This window comes from Heptranchias perlo, unplaced genomic scaffold (genome assembly GCF_035084215.1).
Source record: "Heptranchias perlo isolate sHepPer1 unplaced genomic scaffold, sHepPer1.hap1 HAP1_SCAFFOLD_60, whole genome shotgun sequence".
In the NCBI taxonomy this organism is placed as follows: domain Eukaryota; kingdom Metazoa; phylum Chordata; class Chondrichthyes; order Hexanchiformes; family Hexanchidae; genus Heptranchias; species Heptranchias perlo.
The window spans coordinates 1,411,138-1,439,137 of record NW_027139623.1 but is presented as its reverse complement, the minus strand read 5'-3'; the positions used below and the strand labels follow the sequence as shown (position 1 = coordinate 1,439,137).

At 42.4% G+C, this 28,000-nt stretch overlaps 1 protein-coding gene across 1 annotated transcript; it reads right to left on the bottom strand.

Annotated features, from left to right (window-relative positions):
- Positions 1-444: 444 nt before the first annotated feature.
- On the bottom strand, positions 445-28,000 carry LOC137316719 (leukocyte immunoglobulin-like receptor subfamily A member 3). The gene is made up of 7 exons (XM_067980568.1): positions 27,913-28,000; positions 22,304-22,336; positions 12,705-12,998; positions 11,103-11,396; positions 7,309-7,605; positions 2,329-2,451; positions 445-888 (listed from the first exon to the last, which is right to left on the bottom strand). Exons 1-6 carry the CDS (start codon positions 27,968-27,970, stop codon positions 2,342-2,344), a joined length of 1,086 nt encoding a protein of 361 aa, XP_067836669.1. The 5' UTR covers positions 27,971-28,000; the 3' UTR covers positions 445-888; positions 2,329-2,341.

Below are 28,000 nucleotides of genomic sequence, written 5' to 3'. Positions count from 1 at the left end.
CGGGTCATTTCTATCTATCTATCTATCTCTCTATTCATCTATCTATCTATCTATCTATCTATCTATCTATCTATCTATCTATCTATCTATCTATCTATCTATCTATCTATCTATCTATCTATCTATCTATCTATCTATCTATCTATCTATCTATGTTTCTATCTATCTATCTCTCTATTCATCTATGTATCTATCTATCTATCTATCTATTCATCTATCTATCTATGTATCTATCTATCTCTCTATTCATCTATGTATCTATGTATCTATCTATCTATCTATCTATCTATCTATCTATCTATCAATCTATTTATCTATGTATCTATCTATCTATCTATGCAAAACACATGTCATTCAATTCACCGAATAGATTTTGCCAACTCAAATCTAATAAGAAAAATATGCAAGTGAACACGAACTACAATTTGAAACAAGTAGTACTAAAACAAACTTAAATACCGATTCAATTCCATGAACCCGGAACAAGTCAACCGTCTACAAATATTGAGAAACAAAATCAAATCCATAAAACAGGTAGACTGCAACAATTCAACTGTATTTGAGTAATTCCAAAAGTGAATGCTATAAAACTTTACAGATCGTTATGGATGTTAATCATTAGAGACCACGACTATCGCTGCCTGTATCTATATCTTACACACACACACATACCCAAAACTATCGATAGAAAGAGATATCGAAAGTTATTGTATCCACATTTGATATAAAAATCAAGTCGTTCCGTTTGGTGTACTGTCAAACTCTGTTGTGGAGAAAATAGCAGATTTATATGGCGTCTGTCCGTCCGACCATCCATCCATCCGTCTGCTTAAACAGCATTCTCTTCATCGTCCCTTTCGACAGAATGTATCTCTTCAGTAACGTGGTCTGCCAAAAGACAAAATAAATGGGTATCAACAAGACTGCGCAAGCAAGTGATGAACTGAAGTCTTCATGACATCAATCGACTAAATAACTACATATTACTAAAAATCTTCTTTAGGGCGCACACATCCGCTTCACAAAACCTATTTCCAGTTGGCCTACTTTTCGGAAAGGCTTTTGTGCGAAGATTTGATGTGACATTTCCCATTCAGTTTTGCGATATCAACTGTCATGTGATAGTTGCAGGTTCTGGATACCAGGTAGCGCTGTGAAATAAAATTCTAAAGCTTCTCTTCTTTTTTCATCGCCATTTATTTTATCTTCAAACAACTTATGCTCATCAACTGATCAAGAACAACGCTACCAACCGTTTACTACCACTATTAAAACTTTTGTGTCAGTGTGCATTTCCCGTACAACTTCCAGTTGTCATGACTTTTCGCCACGATCTTGTGGCAGCATTTAACACAGAGACTGCTGATGAAAACAGATGCTTGTAATCATGCAGCAGTAGAGTTCGGCCCGTTGGTGGCGCTGTGGAGCGGGCGAGCGAAATTTCCCTTTAAACCCCGTCGCTCCCTCGAAAATGGAGAACACATTTTCATCTATTGATCTTGGGCGATGTTACAACCAATTTCCTAGTTATGTCAATAACATGTCAAGCTTTATTTTTCTGCATGTGCTTATCTGACAATCGCTGCCTTTCTGTCTAAGTTTTGCTACCCTACCTGAGACAGTGAGTAATTGATTGGATGTTAATGGTTGAATTCCATCGACAGTAGTGACTGGTTGAATTTTATCAAACTCTTTGTATTGATAGAAAGGCATGATGCACATCGATTCAATAAATGTGACTGTGTTGACAGTTTTTAGGTGGTAAAGTGATTATTGCATTTTAAACAGTTTTTTTTTGAGTAAATGTATCTCCAGATTTTTTTACAGGGTTGAAATGATTTTGCATAACTGTGCCGTTTGGTGGGAGTGTGGTTAAATGTAAACTCTCAGGGGTCTGCAACTGCAACTGTTATTTGTAAATATTAATAAAGGGTGAAATATATTTTAATTAAGATATAATCGATGTAAAAAAAAAGGAATTTGCAAAGGACCATCCTAAATACGTTAAATCCGGTAGTAATTCACAACTCTGTCATTTTATGTTAGTTTCACGCCACCCAGTCACGTTGTTGTGTCTTTCTCACCGCTTCTTTTGCACTGACAATGTGTGAGGAAATAATATGTAGGTTATCCGCATTATGTGTGGAAGAGAAACATTATACGTCCCTTGAATTTAAGCATCAGGAGAGCCTTTAGTCGTAGTGCCAATATTTAATAACATGAAAATTAATACTTAATAATAGACCGATATGAGAAACAAAATCTCTTCCTTTTTGACTTTCGTCCAATATGAAATATTTTGCCATTTCAGCAATTCTTCAAACATACCATCACGGTCCTTTTAGACCTTTTTCGGTTTGCACTCTATCCACAGGATAACCATAGTCCCAAACAGGATAAATGTGGCGAGAAACAAACGAATTGGGCTTGAATCAAATTTGACATAAGAACCTAGAAGATTAAATGAAGGGGAGAAGATTAATGGGTAATTCTCACGTTTCCACTGCAACCACATTACGCGATCGCTCTATAAACCTGACTCAGAAATGATGTTCTCAGTTCCTTGAGGAATAAAAACTCCACGGGAAAGCGATCCAACCATGACTAACTAGAACAATTAAGGATAACATTAGCTTAAAAGAACAGGCGTACAATGTTGCTAAAAGGAGTCACAAGCCTGAGGATTGGGCGGGTTTTAGAAATCAGCAAAGGATGACCACAAAAAAATAATAAAGAGGGAGAAAATTGAATATGAGAGTAAACTGGCAAGAAATATAAAAACAGATTGTAAGAGCTTCTACAAGTAAGTACAAAAGAGATTTAGGAATGTAATCGTGGGTCCCTTAGAGGCAGAGACGGGAGAAATTATAATGGTGACTATGGAAATGGTAGAGACGTTAAACAAATATTTTATATCGTCCTTCACAGCAGAAGACACAAAAAACATACCGTAAATAGTGGTGAACTAAAGGTTTAATTAGAGTCAGGAACTTAAAGAAATTAAGATTAGTAAAGAAAATGTACTAGAGAAATTAATGGCACTAAATGCCGATAAATCCGCTAGACATGACGGCCTACATCATGGGGTTTTAAAGAAATGGCTGAAGAGATAGTGGACGCATTCGTTTTGATCATCCAGAATTCCCTAAATTCTGGAATGTTCCCCGTGGATTGGAAGGTAGCAAATGTAATCACTCCATTCAAGAAAGGAGGGAGAGAGAAAAGGGGAGCTATAGGCCAATTAGCCTGACATCAGTAATAAAGAAAATGCTAGATTCTATTATTAAGGACGGAGTAACAGGGCACTTAGAACGTCATAATATGATTAGGCAGAGTCAACACGTTTTAATGAAAGGGAAATCGTGTTTGGTAAATCTATTAGAGTTTTTTGAGGATGCAACTAACAGGGTAGATAAGGGGGAACCAGTGAATGTGGTATATTTGGATTTTCAAAAGGTATTCGATAACGTGTCACACAAGAGGTTGTTACACAAGATTAGGGCTCATGGGATTGGGGGTAATATATTAGCATGGATTGAGGATTGGTTAACGGACAGAAAACAGAGAGTAGGAATAAACGGGTCATTTTCGGGTTGGCAGGTTGTAACTGATTGGGTGCCGCAAGTATTGTTTATACCTCTGCTGTTTACAATCTCCCTCGATGACTTAGATAGGGAGGGAGTGTAATATATCCGAGCTTACTGAATATCGAAAGCTAAGTGGGAAAGTAAGCTGTGTGGACGAAGCAAAGAGGCTGTGTAGGCAGGTTAAGTGAAAGGGCAAGAAGGTGGCAGATGGAGTATAATGTGGGGAAATAAGAAATTAACCACTTTGGTAGGAAGAATACAAATTTAGAAGGTGAGCGACGAAGAAATGTTGGTAATCAGAGGGATTTGTGTGTTCTTGTACACGAATCACAGAAAGTTAACATGCATGTACAGCCTGCAATCAGGAAGCAAATGGTATGTTAGCCTTTATTGCAAGGGGGTTGGAGTATAAGAGTAAGGAGGTCATGCTGCAATTATATCGGGCTCTGGTAAGGCCAGACCTAGATTAATGTGTACAGTTTTGGTCACCTTACCTAATAAAGGATACACTTGCCTTAGAGGCGGTGCAACGAAGGCTCAATAGATTGATTCCTGGGAGGAGAGGGTTGTCCTATGCGGGGAGATTGAGTAGAATGGGCCTCTACTCTCTGGAGTTTAGAAGAATGAGAGGTGATCTGACTGTAACATATGAAATTCTTAGAGGGCTTGACAGAGTACATGCTGAGAGATTGATTCCGCTGGCTGGAGAGTCAAGAACTAGAGCTCATAGTCTCAAGATAAGTGGTCGGCCATTTAGGACCGAGATGAGGAAAAATTTCTTCACTCAGAGGGTTGTGAATCTTTCTAATTTTCTGCCCTGGAGGGCTGTGGATGCTCAGTCGTTGAGTATATTCAAGTCTCAGATAGATAGATTATTGGACACTAAGGGAATCAAGGGATATGGGATAGGGCGGGAATATGGAGTTGAGGTCAAAGATCAGCCATGATCTCATTGAATGGCGGAGCAGACTCGAGGGGCCGTATGGCCTACTCCTGCACCAATTTTATATGTTCTTACGTTCTTTTGCTCGGCATTAATTATCAGACTCACTCGGGGATGTCTTTAATCGCTCTCCATTTATCTATTTTGTTCTCTGACACTGTAGCTATCTGAATAATTGGGCTCATCAGATTTGTTCCAGCAACAGCCTCTGTTAATTAAAGGTGACCCTTTCGCCGTTTCCAACATATGTTGAATGGATTGTGAGACTTGACTTTTTGTATATGACGTTGGAAAGATAAACTTTTCCAGGTTAAGGAACTCGATCTGATTTTACCTAAATACATGTCCATGTACAAAGTGAAAGACGTTCGAACAAGGCTGGCTTATATTTCGACCAGCCTGAATGAATTAAATCACTGGCAAACATTAGGAAACAGAGTAATCAGAGGATTAGATAACTTAGCTTCTCAACACTGGGATTTTGTAGGTCGGATAGACTGGCATCACAGGGGGAATGCTGTACGGATAGAGCTGAACGATGTGTGCGTGTGTCTGTGAGTGTGTGTGTGTGTGTTTCTGTGAGTGTGTTTCTGTGTGTATGTGTGTATGCATGTGTTTGTGTGTATGATTGTGTGTGGGGATGTATGTGTATATGAGTGTGTGTGTTTATGTGAGTGTGTTCCTCTATGCGTGTATGAGTGTGTGTGTGTATATGAGTCTATGTGGGAATTCGTGTGTGTGTGTTTGTTCATCTCTCTGTCTGGCTGCAATGGGAATACACTGATTGTTGTAAGGCAAGTCAGTAACTCGGAATTAACCTTTACATTGTGCATACTATTGCGTATCTTGTGAATATGATTGAAACATGTATAGGAGGAACCCATTGTAACTGTTGGAAATAATTGAGCTTTTACCCACTCTATGTTGAATCTAGAAACATTCAATGCAAACAGCGGGAGCGAGGAACAACTCAAAGTCTGCGTTTTCCTGATGGTATAATTAAATTTGCACCACAGCGGGTAACAATTCAATCAAAGTTTTCTTTCTTGAATGCATCACACCGGAATTGTTACTAGTTCTGACGAAAGGTCATCGAGCTGAAACGTTAACTTTGTTTATCTCTCCACAGATGCTGCTTGACCTGCTGATTATTTCCAGCATTTTCTGTTTTTATTTCATATCGTACAAAAATTGGCCGTATAGGTGATAGTGTTACAAAAATTGGCCGTGTGGGTGATAGTGATACAAAAAATGGGTTAGGGTTAGAGTTAATGTGGATGATAGTGAGGGAGGAAGCTATGGTCGGTAGGAAGCTATCAGTGGTCTGGTCAGTTGGGCGGAAAAGTGGGAAATGGAATTCAATCCGGAGAAGTGTGAGATAATATATTAGGGGAGGGGAAACAAGGCAAGGGAATACACAATAAATGGTAGGATACTGAGAAGTGTAGAGGAATAAAGCGACTTTGGAGTGCATGTCCACAGGTCTCTAAAGGGAGCAGGACAGGTAGATAAGGTGGTTAAAAAGACATACGGGATACTTTCCTTCATTAGCCTAGGCATAGAATATAGGAGCAGGGAGGTTATGCTAGAACTGTATAAAGCACTTGTTACGCCACAACTAGAATACTGCATACATTTCTGGTCACCACATTACAGGAAAGTTGTGATTGCACTAGAGAGGGTACAGATGAGATTTACAGGGATGTTGCCAGGACTGAAGAATTTTTGCTATTAGGAAAGGTTGGATAGGGTGGGGTTGTTTCCTTTGGAACAGAGGAGGATGAGGGGAGATTTCATTAATGTGTATGAAATTATGAGGAGCCCAGTTAGATTGGATAGGAAGGACCTATTTCCCTTAGCAGAGGGGTCAATAACCAGGGGGCATAGATTTAAAGTGATTGGCAGAAGGATTAAAGGGGAGTTGAGGAGAAATTGTTTCATCGAGAGGGTGGTGGGGGCTGGAACTCACTGCCTGAGAGGGTGGTAGAGGCAGAAAACCGTCATCGCATTCAAAAAATGGTTGAATATACACTTGAAGTGCCGTAACCTACAGGGCTACGGACCAAGAGCTGGAACGTGGGATTAGGCTGGATAGCTTTATTCGGCCGGCACAGACACGATGGGCCGAATGGCCTCCTTCTGTTCCGTAAATTTCTATGATTCTATTATTTCCACCATCCGCATTATTTTGCTTTTAATAATTGTTATCTTGTTTGACAGGAAAGTAATCCCCGTAAAATTGCCAAAACAAATATATTAAATGCACAACAATTTAATGGGTACCTGTCCGGAAATTAGGAATCAGCATCGAATTTGCTAGACAACCGACGACCTAGTGTGTTACTGGGAAAACGGAACGAGAGGACGAGAGAACGTATTTCAATCCTTTCAAACATCATATAATTAGATACGTCTGAAAGTATTGGCGTCATCGTAATGTGTCTCTGGTTGATACATGGATTTTTAAATTGATACATTCACTTTTTAACTATTTTGCAAATTGAGTGATTGGCTGATTGATTGATTCAATCACTCCTTCGTTCATTCATACAATAATTCTGTTTTTTTCATTGAGTGGTTCGTTGAATCATTCACTTATTGAGTCATTCATTCTTTGATTGATTCGTTGATTCACTGACTGATTCATTGATTCATTGATTCTTTGAATCGTTCATTGATTTTTATTTCATTCATTCACTCATTCATTGTTAAATAAGACAACCGATTCAGCCTTCATGAAGAAGAAATGAACACAGTTACTGTGTGAATCTCACTCACCTCTTACAGTTATATGTACAGGGTCACTCTCAGCCGACGTTAGCAGCCTTCCCCTCACATCCCCTTTATACAGACAGGTGTAATTTCCTCCATCGGTGTGATCTATATTCGCGATGGTGAAGGTGATAGAACTGTCCCGTGCAGCAGCAGTCTGGACATCCGAGTAATTCGCTTCTCCGTGTCTGTATAAGTAAAATGTGAAGCCAGGATGGTCCCGGGGGTTTGTACAATTAAAGGTAACTTTTCCACCCTTCAAAACAAGACTAGAATCCACTGATATATTTGGTTTGGGTAGACCTGTAATTCGAAAGGAAAAAGTAGTGACGATCGATTCAACCGCAATACAGACTTATTTTTTGTGAACCAAACTATCAATGACCTGGACGTAGGTATTCAGGGCATAATTTCAAATGTTTGCAGATGACACGTGATATAGAAGTTGTAAGCACTGAGGAGTATAGTATATACAAGGGGGAAATTGGCCATTCATTAGTGGGATCAAACGGAAGAAAATAAATCAGTTGGGGTTCTATTTTCAAAATCAGCGTTTATCCCTCAAATTTCCCTCTGGGATACCAGAGGAACAGAGGGAAGGCATTGATTTTAAATTCGCATTTGTGGTAGCTTAGCCGAGCCATAACCTGATTAAAAAGAATGAACGTCTCCGCTAAACAGTGGAGATTCCCATTTCAAATAAAGGAGTTAAGTGTTAGCGGGCTCTGAGATGAGCGCAACGCTGGGCAGGCCAGCATTTGTTGCCCGTCCCTAATTGCCCATTGAGAAGGTGGTGGTGAGCCGCCTCGTTGTTGAACAGCTGCACTCCATGTGGTGAAAGTGCTCCATCGATGCTGCTAGGTGGGGAGTTCCAGGATTTTGATACAGTGACGATGAAGGAACGGTGGCATGTACCTCAGTCGAGATGATTTATAACTTGGGGGAAAATTGGAGGTGATGCTGTTCCCATCCAGCTACTGCCCTTGTCCTTCTCGGTGTTGGAGGTCGCAGGTTTGGGCGTTGCTGTCGAAATCCAACCCAGTGAGATGATATGGAAAACCAGAATGTAATTCATTAAAGTACTTGAGTAACAGGGTGATTTTGAAAATCTCGGCACGCAGTTTCGCTTATTTGACAGAGAAACCTGTAATGTGACAAGTCCAGCCAGTTTGGAGGTGCCTCGTGAGGTAACACTAAACTCAGTGGAGTTAATAGTAAAAAGGAAGTCAAAGGAAGGGTGGGGCCGATTAGGGACCAAAAAGGCGATCTTCTTGTGGAGGCAGAGTGCATGACTGAGATACCTTATCAGTACTTTGCACCTGTCATCACTAAGGAAGAGGATACTGCCAATGTTCCAGTAAAGGAGAAGAAACTGGATAGGATGAGAATAGATAAAGAGGAGGCACGTGAAAGGTTAGCAAAGCTCAGAGTAGAAAAGTCACCCGGTTCGGATGGGATGCATCCCAGCTTGCTGAGAAAAGTACGGGTGGAAATTGTGGAGGGATGAACCCGGCAACTACAGGCCAGTCAGACTAACGTCGATGGTGGTGAAACTTTTAGAGACAATAACCCGGGACAAAATTAATTGGCACTTGGGAAAATATGGGTTAATAAATGAAAGCCAGCACGGATTTGTTAAAGGTAAATCGTGTTGGACTAATTTGATTGAGTTCTTTGATGAAGTAGTGGAAAAGATTGATAAGGGTAATGTAGTTGATGTTTTATATAAAGACCTTCAAAGGGCGTTTCAAAAAGTGCCATACAATAGACTTGTTGGCAAAATTGAGGCCCATGAGATTAAAGGGCAGTGGATGCGGGGATACGTAATTAGCACAGAGACAGAAAGCAGACAGTAGTGGTGAATGGCTGATTTTCAAACTGGAATGAAATGTGCAGTGGTGTCACCCATGGGTCGGTGTTGGGACCGCTGCTCTTTGTTGATATATGGTAATAACCTGCACTTGGGTGCACAGGGCATAATTTCAAATTTTGCAGGTGATACGAAACATAGAAAGAAGTGAGGAGGATGGTCACAAACTTGAGGAGGACATAGACAGGCTGGTGAAATGGGCAGACACATGGCAGATGAAAGTTTACACAGCGAAGTGCGAATTAATTCATTTTGGTAGGAAGAATGAGGCGAGGCAATATAAACTAAATGGTACAAGTTTAAAGGGGGTGGGGGAACAAAGAGACCTGGGGGTGTACATTCATTAAACTTTTAAGGTGGCAGGACAAATTGAGAAGGCCGCTAAAGGGGATACTGAATTCTTTATAAACAGACTTACAGGATACAAAAGCAAGGAAGTTGTGCTAAACATTTACAAAACACTGGTTAGGCTCCTGCTGTAGTATTGCGGCGAAATCTGCGCACCACACTTTAGGAGGGATGTCAAGACCTTAGAAAGGTACAGAGGAGATTTACTAGAAAAGTAAAAGGGATGAAAGACTTCAGATATGTGGAAAGACTGGAGAAACTGAGGACGCTAAATTAGGCCGTGTCGCGCCCGTTCATTCGGCGCTATGTGGCCTCTCCAACATCTAAGATGGCGTCTTGCATGCGAACGCACATTTGCAGTGTGATGTGCACCAGATGCCATCTTGGTATTGGAGTTAGCAGTGGGCGAAGATTATGAAGCCGGAATCATGTAAAGTAGGGAGAAAATGGCTTCAATCAGTGTGCAACGCTGATTTAGAGTGATAAACACCATTTTGGGACTTAACGCACAACTCAACGCACAGTCTTAACCCCGACCATCTGAACGTGTCTAAGATTGCCTGGAGGACACTCACCGGCGCTATTTAAAGCGACCATGCAGGATATACAAATTAGTGGCTGGATTATTGTTACTGGCTGCCGAGACATTTGTAACTGTTCTTGGAGACTCTCCCACTCTTGAATACTAGGATGCAGGGACATGGCCTAACATTTAGAGCAAGGACGTGTTGGAGTGAATTTAGGAAATGCTTCTACATGCAAAGGGTGGGAAACAGTTCGAATGGTATTCTGCAGATGGCAGTTGATGTTGGCTCACTTGTGAAAGTTAATTCTGAGATTGATAGATTTCTGTGAACCAAGGCTATTAAGGGATATTGGGCTAAGGCAGGTATATGGAGTTAGGTCACAGGTCCACCGTGATCTCATTGAACGGCAGAACAGGCTCGATGGGCTAAATGCCACTGCCACTTGCTGCTTCCTGATATGCAACATCTTCTCCTGCAAGAAAGTGCGACGCGTGTTTGGATGATGTGCCTGTCATGGTTGAATAGCTGGCAGTGTGTGTGACCAGTGATTTGTTAGCCTGCGCTAACTCCTATACTAAAATAGCGTCTGGCGCACATCACGCTGGAAACGTGCGTGAGCATCCAAGACGCCATCTTGGATATCGAAGAGGCCGTGTCGGGCCGAAACAATGGGCGCTACACAGCCCAATTTAGCGCCCGAACCCTCCCCTTTCCGCCGGGCGTGTTCGTTTAAAGTTATTCTCCAACTATCACCCTGGGTTGTGAGGTAAAATTTTAGTCGGGATTGATATCATAAATTTCTGACAGTGGAATATAAATCCGTCTGAGGCGGAGGCCTGAAACGGGCGATCGAGCACATTTTATACTCCACAGATTTTAAACACACCCAATTATCATTTCCATTGAAGTCAATGTAAAGATAAACCGGAAGAGATGAGAAACGCTCTGCCGATTCACTATCGTCCATTCTACGATAACGCCTAGTCATAATCTACCCCTAATGCTGTTGAATGGATATTTAAATAATCTCTGCTCCTCCCGCCCCTTTCACTCACCTGCGATAGTGACCGTCACATCCTCGCTGAGCTGGGACCAAAACTGCCTTCTATTGACGGAGGTTCCATATTGACAGTGGTAGCTCCCTCCTTGGTCTGTTCCGGTGACTCTGAATTTTCCAATGTTGTCCTTAGTGATGATTTGATGAGAGTACAGCCGTTGGCGATCTCTGTAAAAACGGAAGGTTTTATCGCGATAGTCTCCGGTCACGGTGCAGGTAATGGTCACCGTCTCTCCTTTCAAATACACGCCACTTGGTTGATCAGGGGATATCCGTGGCTTTTTCAGCGTATCTGTGGTAAAATAAGTAGAAAGAACAATTGGAAATGGATCTGTGGATTAAGTTACGGTGGAAGTTTGGTAATTCCATACCGATTGTGCGGTGTTGAGGGGAAATGTTTGTATCGCCGGCTGAGTTTCGACAAAACGGGAATTGACCTTCATTAGTGGAATCAAACTGAGGTGCGAGAGAAAAGAAATCAGTTTGTGGTTCTATTTACAAAATCAGGTTTTAGTCCTGAAATTACACCCTGCGATACGAGGGGAACATGGACAATGCGCTGATTTGAAATTCCCATTCTTTGTCATTGAGGCTATGGTACAAACCGGATATCAAAGAGTGAACTTCTCTGCTGAACCGTGGAGATTGGAACCTCAAATAAAGGAGGGAAGTGATGGTCGATTTTTTATTTATCATTCTTGGGGATGTGAATCAATGACATCACTGGATCTGAATATCGGATCGGGCTGATATCAGACGACAGATCCGATCCCGTCCGTCTTACACAACTGCCCGTGGCGGATTTCTACTCCATTTTTACTGAGACCTGTCAGGAGCTGAGCGCAGATATTTTCTCTGTGAATATTAAAGACTGTTACAGAGGCCCTGTTAGGAGCTGAACGTAGAGTCCCTCCCTCTGAATATTAAACACTGTTAGAGAGAACATTTCACGAGCTGAGCGCAGATTCCCTCTCTCTGACTATTATTCGCTGTTGCAGTGAACCTGTCAGGAGTTGAGCGCAGAGGCCCTCACTTTGAGCATTAAACAATGTGACAGGGACCCTGTCAGTAATTGAGCGCAGAGGCCCTCACTTTAAGTATTAATCACTGTGACAGAGACCCTGTCAGAAGCTGAGCGCCGATGGCCTCTCTCTGAATATTAAACACTGTTACAGAGACCCTGTCTGGAGCTGAGCGCGGAGACCCTCTCTGTGAATATTAAACACTGTTACAGAGACCCTGTCAGAAGCTGAGCGCAGAGACCCTCTCTGTGAATATTAAACACTGTCACAGAGATCCAGTCAGGAGCTGAGCGAAGAGACTCTCTCTGTGAATAGTAAACATTGTTACAAAGACCATGTCAGGAGCTGAGCGCAGAGACCCTCTCTGTGAATATTAAACAATGTTACAGAGACCCTGTCAGAAGCTGAGCGAAGAGACTCTCTCTGTGAATAGTAAACATTGTTACAAAGACCATGTCAGGAGCTGAGCGCAGAGACCCTCCCTGTGAATATTAAACTCAGTTATATTTAATCAAGTAGGAATTTTTGTACTTATCAAGGGCGTTGAAATATTAACAATCTCAGCCCCCTTCACTCACCTGCTATAGTGACCGTCACAGCCTCGCTGATCTGAGACGATAACCACATGCTATTGATGAATGTTTCATATTTGCACTGGTACCGCCCTCCTTGGTCTGCTCTGGTAACCGGGAATGTTCCAACGTTGTCCTTTTTGATGATCTGATCAGAGGACAGCAGTCGTCTATCTCTGTAAAAATAGAAGTTTTTATTGGGATAGTCTCCGGTCACGGTGCAGGTAATGGTAGCCGTCTCTCCTTTCAAATAAACACCAGTCGATTCATCAGGGGATATCCCTGGCGTTGTAAGCGGACCTGTAGTGAAATAAATGCAAAGAACAATTAAAAATGGATCTGTGGATTACGTGTACTGTCGAAGTTTGGGAACTCAATAACGATTGCGCTGTGTTTTCGAGAACAGTTGGAATCGGGGGCTGAAGTTCCACAAAACGGGAATTGACCAGTCATTCGTGGAATCAAACTGAGGTGAGAGAGAAGAGAAATCAGTTTGTGGTTCTGTTTCCAAAATCAGATTTTAGCCCTGAAATTGCTTTCTGCGATACGAGGGGAACATGGAAATGCGTGGATTTGAAATTCCAATTTCTGGTCATTTAGCCTGTGGTGCAAACCGGATTAAAAAGAGTGAACGTCTCTGTTAAACCGTGGAGATTAGAATCTCAAATAAAGGAGGTAAGTGATGGTGGGCTCGATTTCATCATTATCATTCTTGGGGATGAGAATCAATGACCTCACTGGGACTGAATATTGAGCTGAGAGCCTGCTGCACCGTCACATGTCCCGTCTTTCAGATGAGACGTTAAACCGAGGCCCCGGCTGCCGTCTCAAGTGAATGTAAAAGATCCCACGCCACTATTTCGAAGGAGAGCAGGAAAGTTTTCCCTGGTGTCCTGAGCCAAATATTTATCCCTCAATCAACACCACTAAAACAGATTATCTGATCATTATCACATTACTGTATGTGGGGCCTTGCTGAGTGCAATTTGACCGTCGCGGTTCCTGCATTATAACAGTGACTACACTTCAAATGTACTTCATTGGCTGTAAAGCGCTTTGGACGTCCAGAGGTCATAAAAGGCGCCAACTAAATGGTACTTCCTTCTTTTATTCAAAAACTGTGGCTGTTTTCCTTGTAACAAAGGAGAATGGGGGTAATTTAGTGGCCGTCTTTAAATTTCAGAAGGGTTGGGACCGAGTATAGAGACACAGGAGGTTTCCGGGAGCCCGAACGAGTGGAGATTGATCAGATATAAATGGTATTTCGGGCAGGGAGCAGGAGGGACATTTTAAAGCAAGTGTTGCGAGGCTGTGGATTGAAGCAGAGACCATGTCAACATTTAAGAATAGGTTCGATCGACGGTTGAAGGGAATTGGGAGCAGAGCACGCACATGGGATTAGGACTATTGCTCGTGTGGAGGATAAACACCAACACGAAGTGGTTGGGCCGAACGGCCTGTTTGCGTGTTATAATTTCTCCATAATTCTATCCTTGTATTCCTCCAGCAACCGACTGGAATCAGAAAAGCAGAATTGCAGCTGTCTTGCATATTTTAGTTTAACAATCTCTGCGAAGGGAAATATGTTAAACGTGCATAGAACGTTAGTTAGACCACACTTTGAGTACTGTGTACAGTTCTGATCTCCATGTTACAAAAAGGATATCCATATTACACTGGACAGGTGCAAAACGATTTAGTAGGATGATTCGAAAGCTGAGAGATATACTTATCAGGAAAGACTGAAATGTCTGGGACTCTTTTCTCCAGAAAACAGAAGGTTTAGGGGTGACCTGATAGAGGTCTTTAAAATTATGAAGGGATTTGATAGGGTAGACGTAGAGAAAATGTTTCCACTTGTAGGGGAGACAGAAATTAGGGGTTATAAATATAATATCGTCACCAATAAACCCAATAGGGGATTCAGGAGAAACTTCTTTACCCAGAGAGCAGTGAGAATGTGGAACTCGTTACCACAAGTAGTAGTTTAGGCGAATAGTATTGATGCAATTAAGGGGAAGCTGGATTAATATATGAGCGAGAAAGGAATAGGGTGGAGGAGGCTCTTGTGGAGCATAAACGCCGACACGGACCTGTTGAGTCAAATGGCCTGTTTCTGTATCCAATTTTTTTAAGTCTTCCCATTGGCTCATGGTTACAGCATTCTTCTGGTACCGTGGTTAACCCTGATTAACGATTCATTCCCAGGTGTTTGCCTTTAAAATAATTAATTGATATTCACACTCTAAAATCAATTATCCAACTTTTAATTTGCAGTTGTGGCGATGTTATCCAAATGGAACAGAGTGACAGAGAGGAATGAAACATAGGAGTAGAAGAGAAACAGTGAGAAACAATGCGAGAGAATCAAGGAGAAAGTGAAAGAGGGTTATCAGCGAGACTGGATAGGAAGATAAAAAGAGAGAGCGGGCGGGAATGAGTGACAAGTGCAATGAGACAGTGGGACGAAAGAGAGAGTATGAAAAAGAGAGGCAGCAAATAAGCAAAGAGCAATGAGAGAGAGGGGGTGTAGTGAAATAGGAGAGGTAACTGGAATGAAAAAGAAATGGAAAGAGGAAGTGAGAGGGAGAAAGAGAGAGAGAAGCTGGGCCTTTGACCCCTCCCTCTGTCGCTGATTGGCTCGCCGAGCTAACAAACTGCCTTGCACAAGAAACTTCACCCAACTTGGTTTTGGAGCTACGACAAGCCGGTTGTCCCTTTAACTGAGAATTTAGGAGGAAATTCTTCTCACAGAGAATGTGAAAGTCGCTGGCAGGCGGAGTGGTTGAAGCAGGTGGCAGTGATGCATCAAAGGGGGGCTAGATACATACACGAGGGAGAATGGAACAGAGGGCTGTGGGGGCAGGGTGGGGAAGCGGTCATTAAAATGTGGGATATAAACCCTGGCATCGACCAGCAGGAGCGAATGGTCCGATTCTGTGCTGTACATTCTATCTAATTCTATGTAATCAGCCCCCTACAGAGCGCTTCGAAATGAAAGCCAGAGTAATATTAAAGCTGTGAATATCTTTGGAAAGTTTCGGCCGAACTCCCATTGTTTGAAAGTAATGTGATGTGTGAAAATGCACATTTCTGAGATGACTGGTACTCCAGCTAATTCCCCCGCCTGCCTGTCAGGGAGTGAAGCTTTTCTGACGAAAGGGAAATATGACATTGTCTCCACACTACAATAAAGAAGGAAAACCATCGATGTTAGATTGTCATTTTCAAAATATTTAGTTGCTTATCACTTTTCAGTGTCGATTTTATGTGATTCGGCCCGCAACACAAAAGTTCTGCCCAAGCCCAAAAGGGATTGAGAACAGTGATCATCTTTTGTGTTAGCATTACTGACCGACAGATGGCGGTACTGCACGTTTTTTCGGGCATCTGAAGTTGAAACGGAATAAGAATATAAGACCATAAGAAATAGGAGCAGAAGTAGGCCATATGGCCCCTCGAGCCTGCTCCGACATTCAATAAGATCATGGCTGATCTTCAACCTCAACTCCACTTTTCCGCCAGCTCCCCATGTTCCTCGATTCCCCTAGAATATACAAATCTATCGATCTCGGCCTTGAATATAGTCGTGATGTGGAGATGCCGGTGATGGACTGGGCTGGACAAATGTAAGGGGTCTTACAACACCAGGTTATAGTCCAAAAGCTTTATTTGAAATCACAAGCTTTCGGAGCTTTCCTCCTTCGTCAGGTGAGTGTAAACTCATTCACTCACCTGACGAAGGAGGAAAGCTCCGAAAGCTTGTGATTTTCAAATAAAACTGTTGGACTATAACCTGGTGTTGTAAGATTGCTTACATTCTTCCTTAGGGAAGGAGACCAAAACTGTGCACAGTACTCCAGGTGTGGTCTACCAGAGCCCTATAAAATTGCAACAAGGCCTCCTTACTCTTATACTCCAACCCTTTGCAATAAAGGCTATCATACCATTTGCCTTCCTAATTGCTTGCTGTACCTGCATGTTAACTTTCTGTGATTCATGTACAAGGACACCCAAATCCTTCTGACTACCAACGTTTCTTAGGCTCTCACCGTTTAAAAATATTCTGTTTTTCTATTCTACCTACCAAAGTGAATAACCTTACATTTTCCCACATTATACTCGATCTGCCACCTTCTTGCCCATTCCTTCAACCTGTTTATATCACTTTGCAGCATCTTCGCGACCTCCTCACAGCTTACTTTCCCACCTAGCTTTTTGTCGTCAGCAAACTTGGATAAATTACATTGGGTCCCTTCATCAAAGTCTTTAATATAGATTGTAAATAGCTAATGCCCAAGCACCGATCCTTGTGGCAGCACACTAGTTACAGCCCGCCAAACTAATAATGAAATGTTTATCCCTACTCTCTGTTTGCTCTCTGTCAACCAATGCTCAATCCACGCTAAAAAATTACACCAATCCCATGAGCCCTAACCTTGTGTAACAGCCTCTTGTGTGGCACCTTATCGGATGCCTTTTGAAAATCCAAATATACAACATCCACTGGTTCTCCTTTATCTACCCTGCAAGTTACATCCTCAATAAACTCTAATAGACTGGTTATATACGATTTCCCTTTCATAAAAACATGTTGACTCTGCCTAATCATATTATGATTTTTTTAAGTGCCCTGTTACTATGTCCTTAATAAGAGATTCCAGCATTTTCCCTACTACTGATGTCAGGCTAACTGATCTATAGTTCTCTGTTTTTTCCCTCTCCCTCCTTTCTTGAATAGTGGGTGAACATTTGCTACCTTCCAATCCACAGGGACCGTTCTCGAAACTAGGGAATTCTGGAAGATCAAAACCAATGCATCCACTATCTCGACAGCCACCTCTTTTAAAACCCGAGGATGTAGGCCATCAGGTACAGGGGATTTGTTGGCATTTAGCCTCATTAATTTGTCCAGTACTTTTTCTTTACTAAACATAATTGCTTTAAGTTCCACACTCTCATTAGACCCTTGGTTCCACACTATTTCCAGTATGCTTTTCGTGTCTTTTACTATGAAGACAGATAAAAAGTATTAATTTAACGTCTCTGCTATTTCCTTATTCCCCATTTTAATTTCTCCTGACTCTGCCGCTAAGGGACCCACGTTTACATTCGCTAATCCCTTTCTCTTTTACATACTTGCAGAAGCTCTTATAATCTGTTTTTATATTTCTTGCTAGTTTACATTCATACTCAACTTTCTCCCTCTTTATCAATTGTTTTGGTCGTCCTCTGCTGATTTCTTAAACCCTCCTAATCCTCCGGCTTACTATTTTTGGCAACATTGTAAGCCTCTTCGTTTACCACTAACCTTAACGTGTCTAGTTAGCTACAGTTCGATCACTTCTCCCATGCAGCTTTATTCCTCAAGGCAATGTATATTCGTTTAGAATTATCAATTGTTTCTGTAAATGTTCGTCATTGCTTATCCACCATCACATCTTTTAATCTAATTTCCCAATCTACCTTAAGCAACTTGTCCCTCATACTTACGTAATTGGCTTTGCTTAAATTTAAGTCCCGAGTTTCAGATTTAACTACATCACTCTCAAACTCAATATGAAATTCTATCACATCTTGATCACTCTTCCCCAGAGGATCCTTACACATAATATTATTAATTAACCCTGCCTCATTAAACAATACTAGATCTAAAATATTATTTTTCCTATTTGGTTTCTCGGCATATTGTTCCAGAAAATTGCCTCGAATGCATTCCATGAACTGTTCTTCCAAACGTCTTTTGCCAATTTGGTGTGCCCAGTCTGTATGAGGATTAAAGTCGCACACGATTATTACATTACCCTTGTTACATGCTCCTCTTAATTTCCTGATTTATACTTTGTCCAACACTATAACTACTGTCAGGAGGCCTATAAACTACTCCCACCAGTATTTTCTGTCTCTTGTTCTTTCTTAGCTCCCATACTGATTCTACATCCTGATTTTCTGAGCTAAGTTCCTCTCTCACTATTGTCTTCATCGCATCCTTTATTATCAGGGCTACCACACTCCACAACCCCCGCCACAAACTTTTCCATTTTGACAATCATTTCTAAAAATCAAGTACCCTGGAATATTTAGTTCCACGCAATGGTCACCCTGCAAACTAATGTTGGTTAAACACGCAAAACGGTTGGAGGGACCACTCGGTAGTCTCACCATTTTGTGAATGAAAAGAAAAGTCTTTGCGTTCTCTTGGGTTAGGGCGAAGGAACCGGATCTCATGGACAAGCCGAGTTCAGAGAGGACATGGCAGGAAATAGGAGAGAAATAAAGATGAAATTCAAGACTAGGGCTAGGGGAATTAGAAGTAAGGTTTCGTTTGTTGGGCGCTGGGAAGGAGTGGAAGCAGCATAGGCAGCTGAGCAGATGGCCAAAGGAGTAGAGAGGTCACCAGAGATCGGCGGGTGATGGTTGGGTGGGGGCGGAGTTGGGGTGGTGGTGGTGGGGATGTGGTCGTGAATTTGGGTAACAGTGTTTATATGGAGAGAGAAGTTTAGAAGGTACACGTGGGCAGTTAAAAAAGGCTAGAGAGGGACATAGAGGCTGACATGGAGATTGAAACCACCGAGGACGAGGAGTCGCTCAATGAACAGTCTGAGGAAGGAAATCTTGGTAAGATAATCGGGTGGGACTGGGTGGTGGGGGTGGGAGGGTAGGGGTCGGTAGACAAATACAAATTATGGAGCGGTCAGAAGGGTGGATCACGATGAGGTGATTGAAGCAAGAGAAGGTTCCAGAGGAGCAGGAGAAAAGCCTAAGGTGCCATTAACGATTAGGATCACAGTGCTATCACAGCGGCGTTGGTGAGACGTGTGGTGGTGGGATACGTGGTGGTGGGATATATGGTGGGACATGTGTTGTTGGGACATGTGTTGTTGGGGCATGTGGTGGTGCTGTCATATGTGATGGGACACGTGTTGTTAGGAAAAACGTCGGTGGGATATGTGGTGGGACATGTGTTGGTGGGACATGTGTTGGAGGGACATGTTGGAGGGACATGTGTTGGAGGGACATGTGTTGGAGGGACATGTTGGAGGGACATGTGTTGGAGGGACATGTGTTGGAATGTACAAGCCGCTAGGGAGGCTTTAGTAAGTGATAAGATGTTGCCATTGTGAGCCAAGACTCAGTCAAAGACAGTTGGTCAACGCAATCTTACAAACATCCACATGCATGGCCAGGGCCTTGCTCGTGAGTGAAGCATCATTCTCGATGGAAATTGATAGGGGTGCTGGTTGATCAATTGAAGAGACCAAGTTGTTAGTAGAGGGTCGGGTGAGTGTGATAGTAAGAAAGATTGGGAGATTAGACCTCAGGGGAGCGATGGGTGGGAAGATCAGCAACAGAGGAGGGGGGTGTTGCTGGCCGTATGAAACGATTGACAGAGCTCTCGATGGGCTTTTGGAGAATGCCAAGAGTGACACAGAGAGCAGCTGTGGACTAATTCACGAGGAATTCAAGCCTGGGACAGTAGGAGTTTTGGAACGCCGAGAAGCAGTGATGTGTTGGGATAATGACGATTGGGGAGGGTTGAAGTACCCAAGAGGGAAATACAGATCATAGAGAATCAGGAAAGGGATCTCGGGGTGATGACATATTTATCCTTCAACTCATCTAGCCAATGCCTGGCTCATGCAAAGTGTTGAGATTTGAATTACTAACAAAACGAAACGCAGGATAGATCAAAAGAAGTGATGTTAACATTAAGTAGAACATTTGTCCGGGAAAGTGCATGGAATTAGAGACAACCTATTGACATGGGTAGGGAATTGGTTAGAACGTAGGAGACAGAGAGCAGGGATAATGGGTATGCATTCCAATTGGCAGGATATTGCTAGTGATGTCCCCCAGGGATCTGTACTGGGGCCTTAGAATTCACTATATGTATAAATGGCACAGATGAAGAAATCAAGAGCCCTATATCCAAGTTTGCTGACGACATTAAGTTAGGTGGCACAGTAAGTTGTGTAGATGGGAGAAGACAATTGCTAAAGACCTGAGAAAGAAAGATCAGGTTATTTTCTAAATGGTGAGCAGCTAGGAACTGTGGCGCAATGGTGAGATTTAGGGATCCAAGTATAGAAATCACTAAAAGCTAATGGACAGGTACAAAAATTAACTTAAATGGCTAATGGAATGTTAGCACTTATCTCAAGGGGGCTGGAATACAAAGTATTGGAAGTTATGCTATAGTTATATAAAGCTCTGGTCAGATTGCATCTGGAGACACTGCATTCAATTCTGGGCTCTGCATCTCAGGAAGGATATACTGGCCTTGGAGGGGTTGCAGCGAAGAATAAGCAGAATGATAACAGGGCAAAAATGTTTCATTTATGAGGACAGGTTGCATGGACTAGGGTGAGTATGGAAGATTAAAGGATGATCTAACCGAGATGTTTAAGATGATTAAAGTATTTGATAGGGTAGATAGAGAGAAACCATTTCTTCTGGTGGGAAGAGTCCAGAACAAGGAGGTATAACCTTAAAATTAGAGCTAGGCTTTTCAAGGGTAATGTCATGAATCACTCCTTCACACAAAGAGTAGTGGAAATCTGAAATACCTCCACAAAATGTTGTTGAGGCTGGGGCTCAATTGAATTCGTCAAAACTGGGATTGATAGATTTTTATTAGGCAAGGGTATTGAGGGATATGGAACTAAGGTGGGTAAATGGAGTTAAGATTCAGATCATAGAATTACATAGAATTACACAGAATGTACAGCACAGAAACATGCCATTCGGCCCTACAGGTCCATGCCGGTCTTTGTGGTCCACACGAGCCTTGTCCCTCCCCACTTCATCAAACCGTATCTGCATATCCTTCCATTCGTTTCTTCCTCATGTGTTCAACTAGCTTCCTCTGAAATGCATCTATGTCAGTTGCCTCAACTACTCCCGGGGGTAACGAGTTCCACCTTCTAACCACACCCTGGGTTCTCCTGAATTCCCTATTGGATTTATTAGTGACTACCTTATATTTCTGAGCAATAGTTCTGATCTCCCCCGCAAATGGAAACACCATCTCTACGTCCACCCTATCAAACCATTTCATAATCTTAAAGACCTCTATCAGGTCACCCCTCAGTCTTCTCTTTTCCAGAGAAAAGCGCCCCAGCCTGCTCAATCTTTACTAATAGCTATAACCTCTCAGTTCTAGAATCAGCCTAGTAATTCTTTTTACGCTTTCTCCAGTCCCTCCATGTGCTGTTTATAATATGGAGATCAGATCTGTTCACAGTACTCCAAGTGTGGTCTAAGCAAGATCAGTCATGGTCTAAAGGAATGGAGGAATAAGCTCGAGGGGCCGAATGGTCAACACCTGTTCCTATGTCCCTATGTTCCACCTGGAGTGCTGTTTGCAGTTTTGTAACCCACGACAGAGTAAGTGTATAGATGTACTGTCCATAACACGGACATATCCCATAGTGCCTTCGCAATGACAGCTGCTGAGATGCAGACCTGTATTACTGCTACGAATGACAAAACACGATTGGTTACAGTAATCAAATTCATTTACATAAAAAACAACTGAATGCTTCAGCAGTCTAGAACATTAGTTATTGAATTTCATTATTTTAAAGAAAAACGTCGACACTAACCTTGAGAAACACTCTGCCGAGCCCCAAAGATAACTAAAAGGAGAAAATATAAATTAGTTAAATGAACACCAACACCTTTAGACGATCAATACAACAAGCTGATTTTCGTGAATTGTTTTATGGATATTTATCAGTGTGATTGCATTGGTGGCATTTTGGTCCGTTTCGGTTAAACTCCCACTCCAGAACTTGAGAGAGTTCCAGATTTCCACTACCCTTTGTTTGAAAAAGTACTTCCTGCTTTCACTCCAATTGGTCCAGCTCTAATTCTAATACCATGCCCACTTGTTCTCGATTCCCCTCTATAACTGAATAAAATCAATCGAGACGTCCCTTTGTAAAACATTCCAATTACCCACGACAAGTATCAAAAGGTGCCCTTGGGCCTAATGACACAAAACCGGATGAAAACTTGTTCAAAAAACATGAAGGGCCCATTTTGTGGCTGAGTGAAACCGTCACTGATTGACAAGGGAAAGCAGCTAGTGTGGAGTGTGTGTGCAGACACTGTGTATCTTTACAGATCTTCACATGCGTCCACATCACGAAACAGAATTGCAATGCAAGCGTCGGAGCTCCAATATGGAATAGATGGATGCATTAACGGTGGGAATTGAGATTTTAAAAATTGGAGATGATGGGGTTAATGCTGAGCATAACGGACACAAAACAACGTGAAAAGTTCTTCAAAATGCACAAAAGCCCCGTTTTGGGACTGAGTGAAACCATCACTGAAAGATAAAGGAAAGCAGCTGGGTTGGGTGTGTGTCCAAACATTGTGCATTTTTAAAGATTCCCACATCTCCACACCATGAAACAGAATTGCAATAGAAGTGTCGGAGCTCTATTATGGGATGGATGGATGGATGCATTAACGGTGGGAATTGATATGGAAACATTGGAGATTAAAAGCTTCATGCTGAGCTCAACGGGCAACTGCAGCACTGAGTTTATTGAGGACATTAGTCTCCACCCACTGTACAGTTTTGCAAGAGGAGGACAGTACCTAAGGAAACTGACCATTCACAACTTCAGCTGGTTTGGGGCCCGGAATGGAAGTTGGGTAGTCAGCTGTTTACCCCGAATAAGGTCAAGGGAGCAGGAGGTGGGTCTAATGGGCAAGCTCAGCTCGGAAAGTACATGCGTGGAGATCGGAGGGAAACTCGAAAAAGGCTCAGGATCAGGGCTGGGTGATGGAGGAGCCTGAGGAGAGGTTGGGCCTGGTGATATTAGGACTTGTGGGATGCAGCAGATGCATCTGAATGGATGGTCTTAATCTTAGTGACTTCAGTTATGTGGAGAGACAAGAGAAACTGGGATTGTTCTCCTTTGAGCAGAGAAGGTTAAGTGGAGATTTAATAGGGGTGTTCAAAATTATGAGGGGTTTTGTTCGAGTGTGTAGTGAGAAAATGTTTCCACTGGCAGGAGGGTCGGGAATCAGAGGATACAGATTTATGTTAATTGGCAAAAGAATACGAAGGAGATGAGGATAAATTTTGATATGCCACAAGTTTTTATGATCTGGAATGGTGGTGGAAGCAGATTCAATAGAAACTTTCAAAAGTGGATTGGATAGAAACTTGAAAAGGGAAAGAATGCAGAGCGATGGGGAAAGATCAGGGGAGTGGGATTAATTTGACAGCTCATTTCAAAGCTGGCACATGCATGCCGAGCCAAATGGCCTTCCTCTGTGCTGTAAGACTTCATGAAGTTCACTAGGTCATCGTATTTGTTGTTGGAGGAGAGTGTGGAGGGGGCTGGGAAAGAGATTTATGGAGATTGTGTGTTGTGGGCAAAAGAAGCTGGAGGTTATCTTTGGTCCCCAGGGTCATCCTGGAGCAGCAGGCGGTTTTCAGAGAGGACATCGTGCTTGTTCTAATTCTGGGTCAGCCATATCTGGTGATGGATGGCTAAACCAGTGGTGATCCAGATATGCTCAAGTCTGCACCCCTTGGAATTAAACCAGCAGGAACGACCAGGATAGAAGAGAGTAAACGTTTTACTCGGGGCAAAGGCATCAACGGTTGAAGAACGGGAGTGGTTGAGAAGTTACACAGCCGCAGAAGTATGATGACAAATGGCGGGTCAAAGTCCAGGCAACAGGGAGTGTGAAAGTGTTTATTCCAAAGTTGGAACGCAGAAGTAATTCGATTTGAAGTAAGTAAGGAGATGTGGGTTATGATGGTTGCAAGCAAGTGACCGAGGCCTTGGCAGTGTACAACTCTGGGCACCACACTTTAGGAAGGATGTCAAGGTCTTGGAGAGGGTAAGGAGGAGATTTACCCGGATGATACCAGTGATGAGGGACTTCAGTTATGTGGAGAGATTGGAGAAGCTTGGGTTGTTCTCCTTAGAGCAGGTAAGTGTAAAGGCAGACCTAATAGAGGAATTCAAAATAATGAGGGGCTTTGATAGAGCAAGTAGAGTGAAATTGATTCCGCTGGCACGTGGTCTGTAATCAGAGGTCACAGATTTCAAAGAGTTGGCAAAAGAACTAGAGGGAAATGAGGAGAAATGTTTACATAAAGAGGTTTGCGAAGATCTGGAACACAATACCTGAAAGGGTGATGGAAGCAGATTCCATAGGAACTTTCAAAGGGCAATTGGACATGTACTTGAAGGGGATAATTTGCAGGGTTATGGAGAAAATAATTGGGGTGTGTTACTAATTTGGATAGCTCGTTCAAGGAGCCAGCATAGACTCGACGGGCCGAAAGGCCTCGTTCCACGTTGTAAGATTCTATGATTCTATGATTCTTGTCAACTTGAAATTTTAGTAAGCAATGAGAAGGATATTGGCAGAGTTCAGGAGGACATTGGTAGATTGGTGAAATGGGGAAACACATGGCAGATGACATTTAATGTAGAGAAGTGTGAAGTGATGTATTTTGGAAAGAAGAGTGAGAAGAGGCAATAGAACCTAAATGATCAAATTGCACAGCGGGAGCATTAACAGAGAGACCTGGGTATTCACATACACAAATCTTTGAAGGTGGTCGTTGGAGATTAAACGTTAAATGCCAACCCTCCTGCCAGTGGAAACAGTCTCTCCCCAACTACTCGATTAAAACCTTTCATTATTTTTTTCTGAGCAACGGTCAGCAGTAGCACTGTGTTTGTTGAAGGACATTAGTCTCCACTCACTGTGCAGATCGATATCTCAGTGATGTGGTCAATTGCAGCATACTGAAGGAGGAGGTGGAGTCTAAATAATGGAACAGAATGGTGTTTGAACTCACTGGGAACCGATACTTTTACAAACAGTTTACTCATTGTTACAAATGTCACAATTCGGGTGAACGGTATGGAAGGAGGAAGTAAATTGAACATGAATAAGTAAAGAATCTGAAAATATTGCAGGCAGAATTTAACAGTGATATCAAATACTTAGAACGGAAGCCAATGGTTTCAGCTCAGAAGCGCTTCACCTCGGACAAAGAGGAAGTTTAACCGCTGACAGTAAGGACAGTCAGCAGAACAAGAATGTGTTTAAACACACTGAATGAAAATTCATTGTGCCAATCTTTCTGATTTTCTTCCAACCGATGGTTATATTCATTAATTCTTTGAAAGCTACCACTATTAGAGGTGCAGTAACGGATATATTCTCAGGCATTCATATATTAATAAAATACAATTCAAGGGACTTAAAATGAATAAAAATATTTAATATTGCAACTAACATCTTCGAAGCTTTCATTAAGGGGATCTATTTAGGGACAACACTCAAACAGAATGGGAACCCCTGACAGTAAGAACATTGTAGCAGAACCAAGAATGTGTTGAAATATATTGAATGAAAATACATTGTGGCAATCTTTCTGATAGGCTTTTAACCGAGTAATTAATTAATTCTTTGAAATCCACCCCTAATAGTGGTGCAGGAGCACACTGATTATCAGGCATTCATTTATTAATAAAATTGAATTGAATTCACTTGAAATCGATAGAGATGTTTAATATTCCACCTAATATCTCCTAAGCTAGCAATAAGGGGATATATTAGATTGTGCCCCCTTGTTCTCCATTTCACCACCATAACTGAATAAGGTCTATCGAGAGGTGTAAATTTGTAACTAATTCCATTAATCCATGGTAATTATCAATAGGTGCCCTTGGGTCTAATTACAAAAAACAGCATGAAAAGTTGGAGATAAGGGGTTAATGCTGAGCACAACTTGCAGCTGCAGCACTGTGTTTATTGAGGAACATTAGTCTCCACCCACTGTGTAGATCTGTATCTTCGTGACATCCAGCACACTGAAGGAGGAAGTTGAGTTAGGAGAAATTCCGAGAGCTGAATGCCGCCTGAGTTATTCACCAGAAACATTTATTCGTACAGACAGTACACACACGCACATAAATATCACAAAACACCTAAAATCGAGATGCAAGATGGAATAGAGAATGAAAAATAAGCAAGCAAACTGAAAATGGCCAGTACTGAAGAGAACAGTAAGAGCAGTTGGCTTCATGGCGGAAGAAAGCGGTTTCAACTCAGAGGAGGGTTAGTTCAAAGAAAGAGGAACTTAAACTCTGACAGAAGGAACAATGTCTCAGCACCAACTGAATAACTAAAAATATATTTACTTGATTATCCACTGAATGTGTTCAAATTTTTCTTCTCCCCTTTTTCTCTCTATCTCCCCCAAAGAGGTGTATTCACGAAGGGAGTTGCTCAGGGCCGCCCTCCAATACCCCACCGCATTATCTGCTCATGTCTGAGTGCAGGGGGTTGATTGACCTGAGGTCAGCCGTGGTGACCCCTGGATAACTGTACCCTCCTAACGCGCATGCTCACTTCCAAGCATGGAACATATGGTATCATAGAATCATGGAATCAGAGAAGGTTACAGCACGGCAGCAGGTCATTCGGCCCATCGAGTCCGCGCCGGCTCCAGACATGAGCAATGAAGCGAGTCCCACTGCCCCGCCAGAAATAGCAGGGCTCGTCCGAGATGCAATAAGATGCGATAAGGCGACACTTGGCCGATATTTCATTCAATGGCTTTGGGGCTCTGAGCCCACTGGTATCGCTGCTATCACCAATCCCCACCCCGCACCCCCCTCCCCGCCCCTTGATGGAGATCAGCAAACTCAGTGGATGTTGATCGTTGAATTTTCCTTTTATATATATCTTACTTCTACACTGTAGACAGTAACTGGGCAATCGGGAGACCAATATCTCCCCTTTTCACCCCGTCTCAAGGCGCCTCAGAGGAGCGTTATCAAACAAAATGTGACACCGAGCCGCGAAAGGAGATATTAGGTCAGGTGACCAACAGTTGGTCAAAGCTACAGGTTTTAACAGACAGATTCTCATAGATTCAATTGTCAAAGAAAAACTCGATCCGAGATACTTTAATACCGATGTGAAGAGAGATTGTCCCCTCACCGTAACACTCCCCTCACCGTTACCCGCAGAGAATTCAACACAAGCAAGCAACCGCTCTGAATGCTTTCCAATGTCGAGGGCTCCACACCAGATTATGAGTTGCTTTAATCCACTGAGATACCGGAGTTCGGACACCGCCTGGTTCAGTCTCACTCTCCCGCTTACAGTTGCCCACTCAGACCGGGAATTGGTATAAAATTGTTTCACGACTCACCAAACAGCAGTAAAAAGCCGGTTGTATCCATTTTCGAAGAAGTGCTACTTTGAGACATGAGAGATGTAAGGAACGGCGACTGAATCAC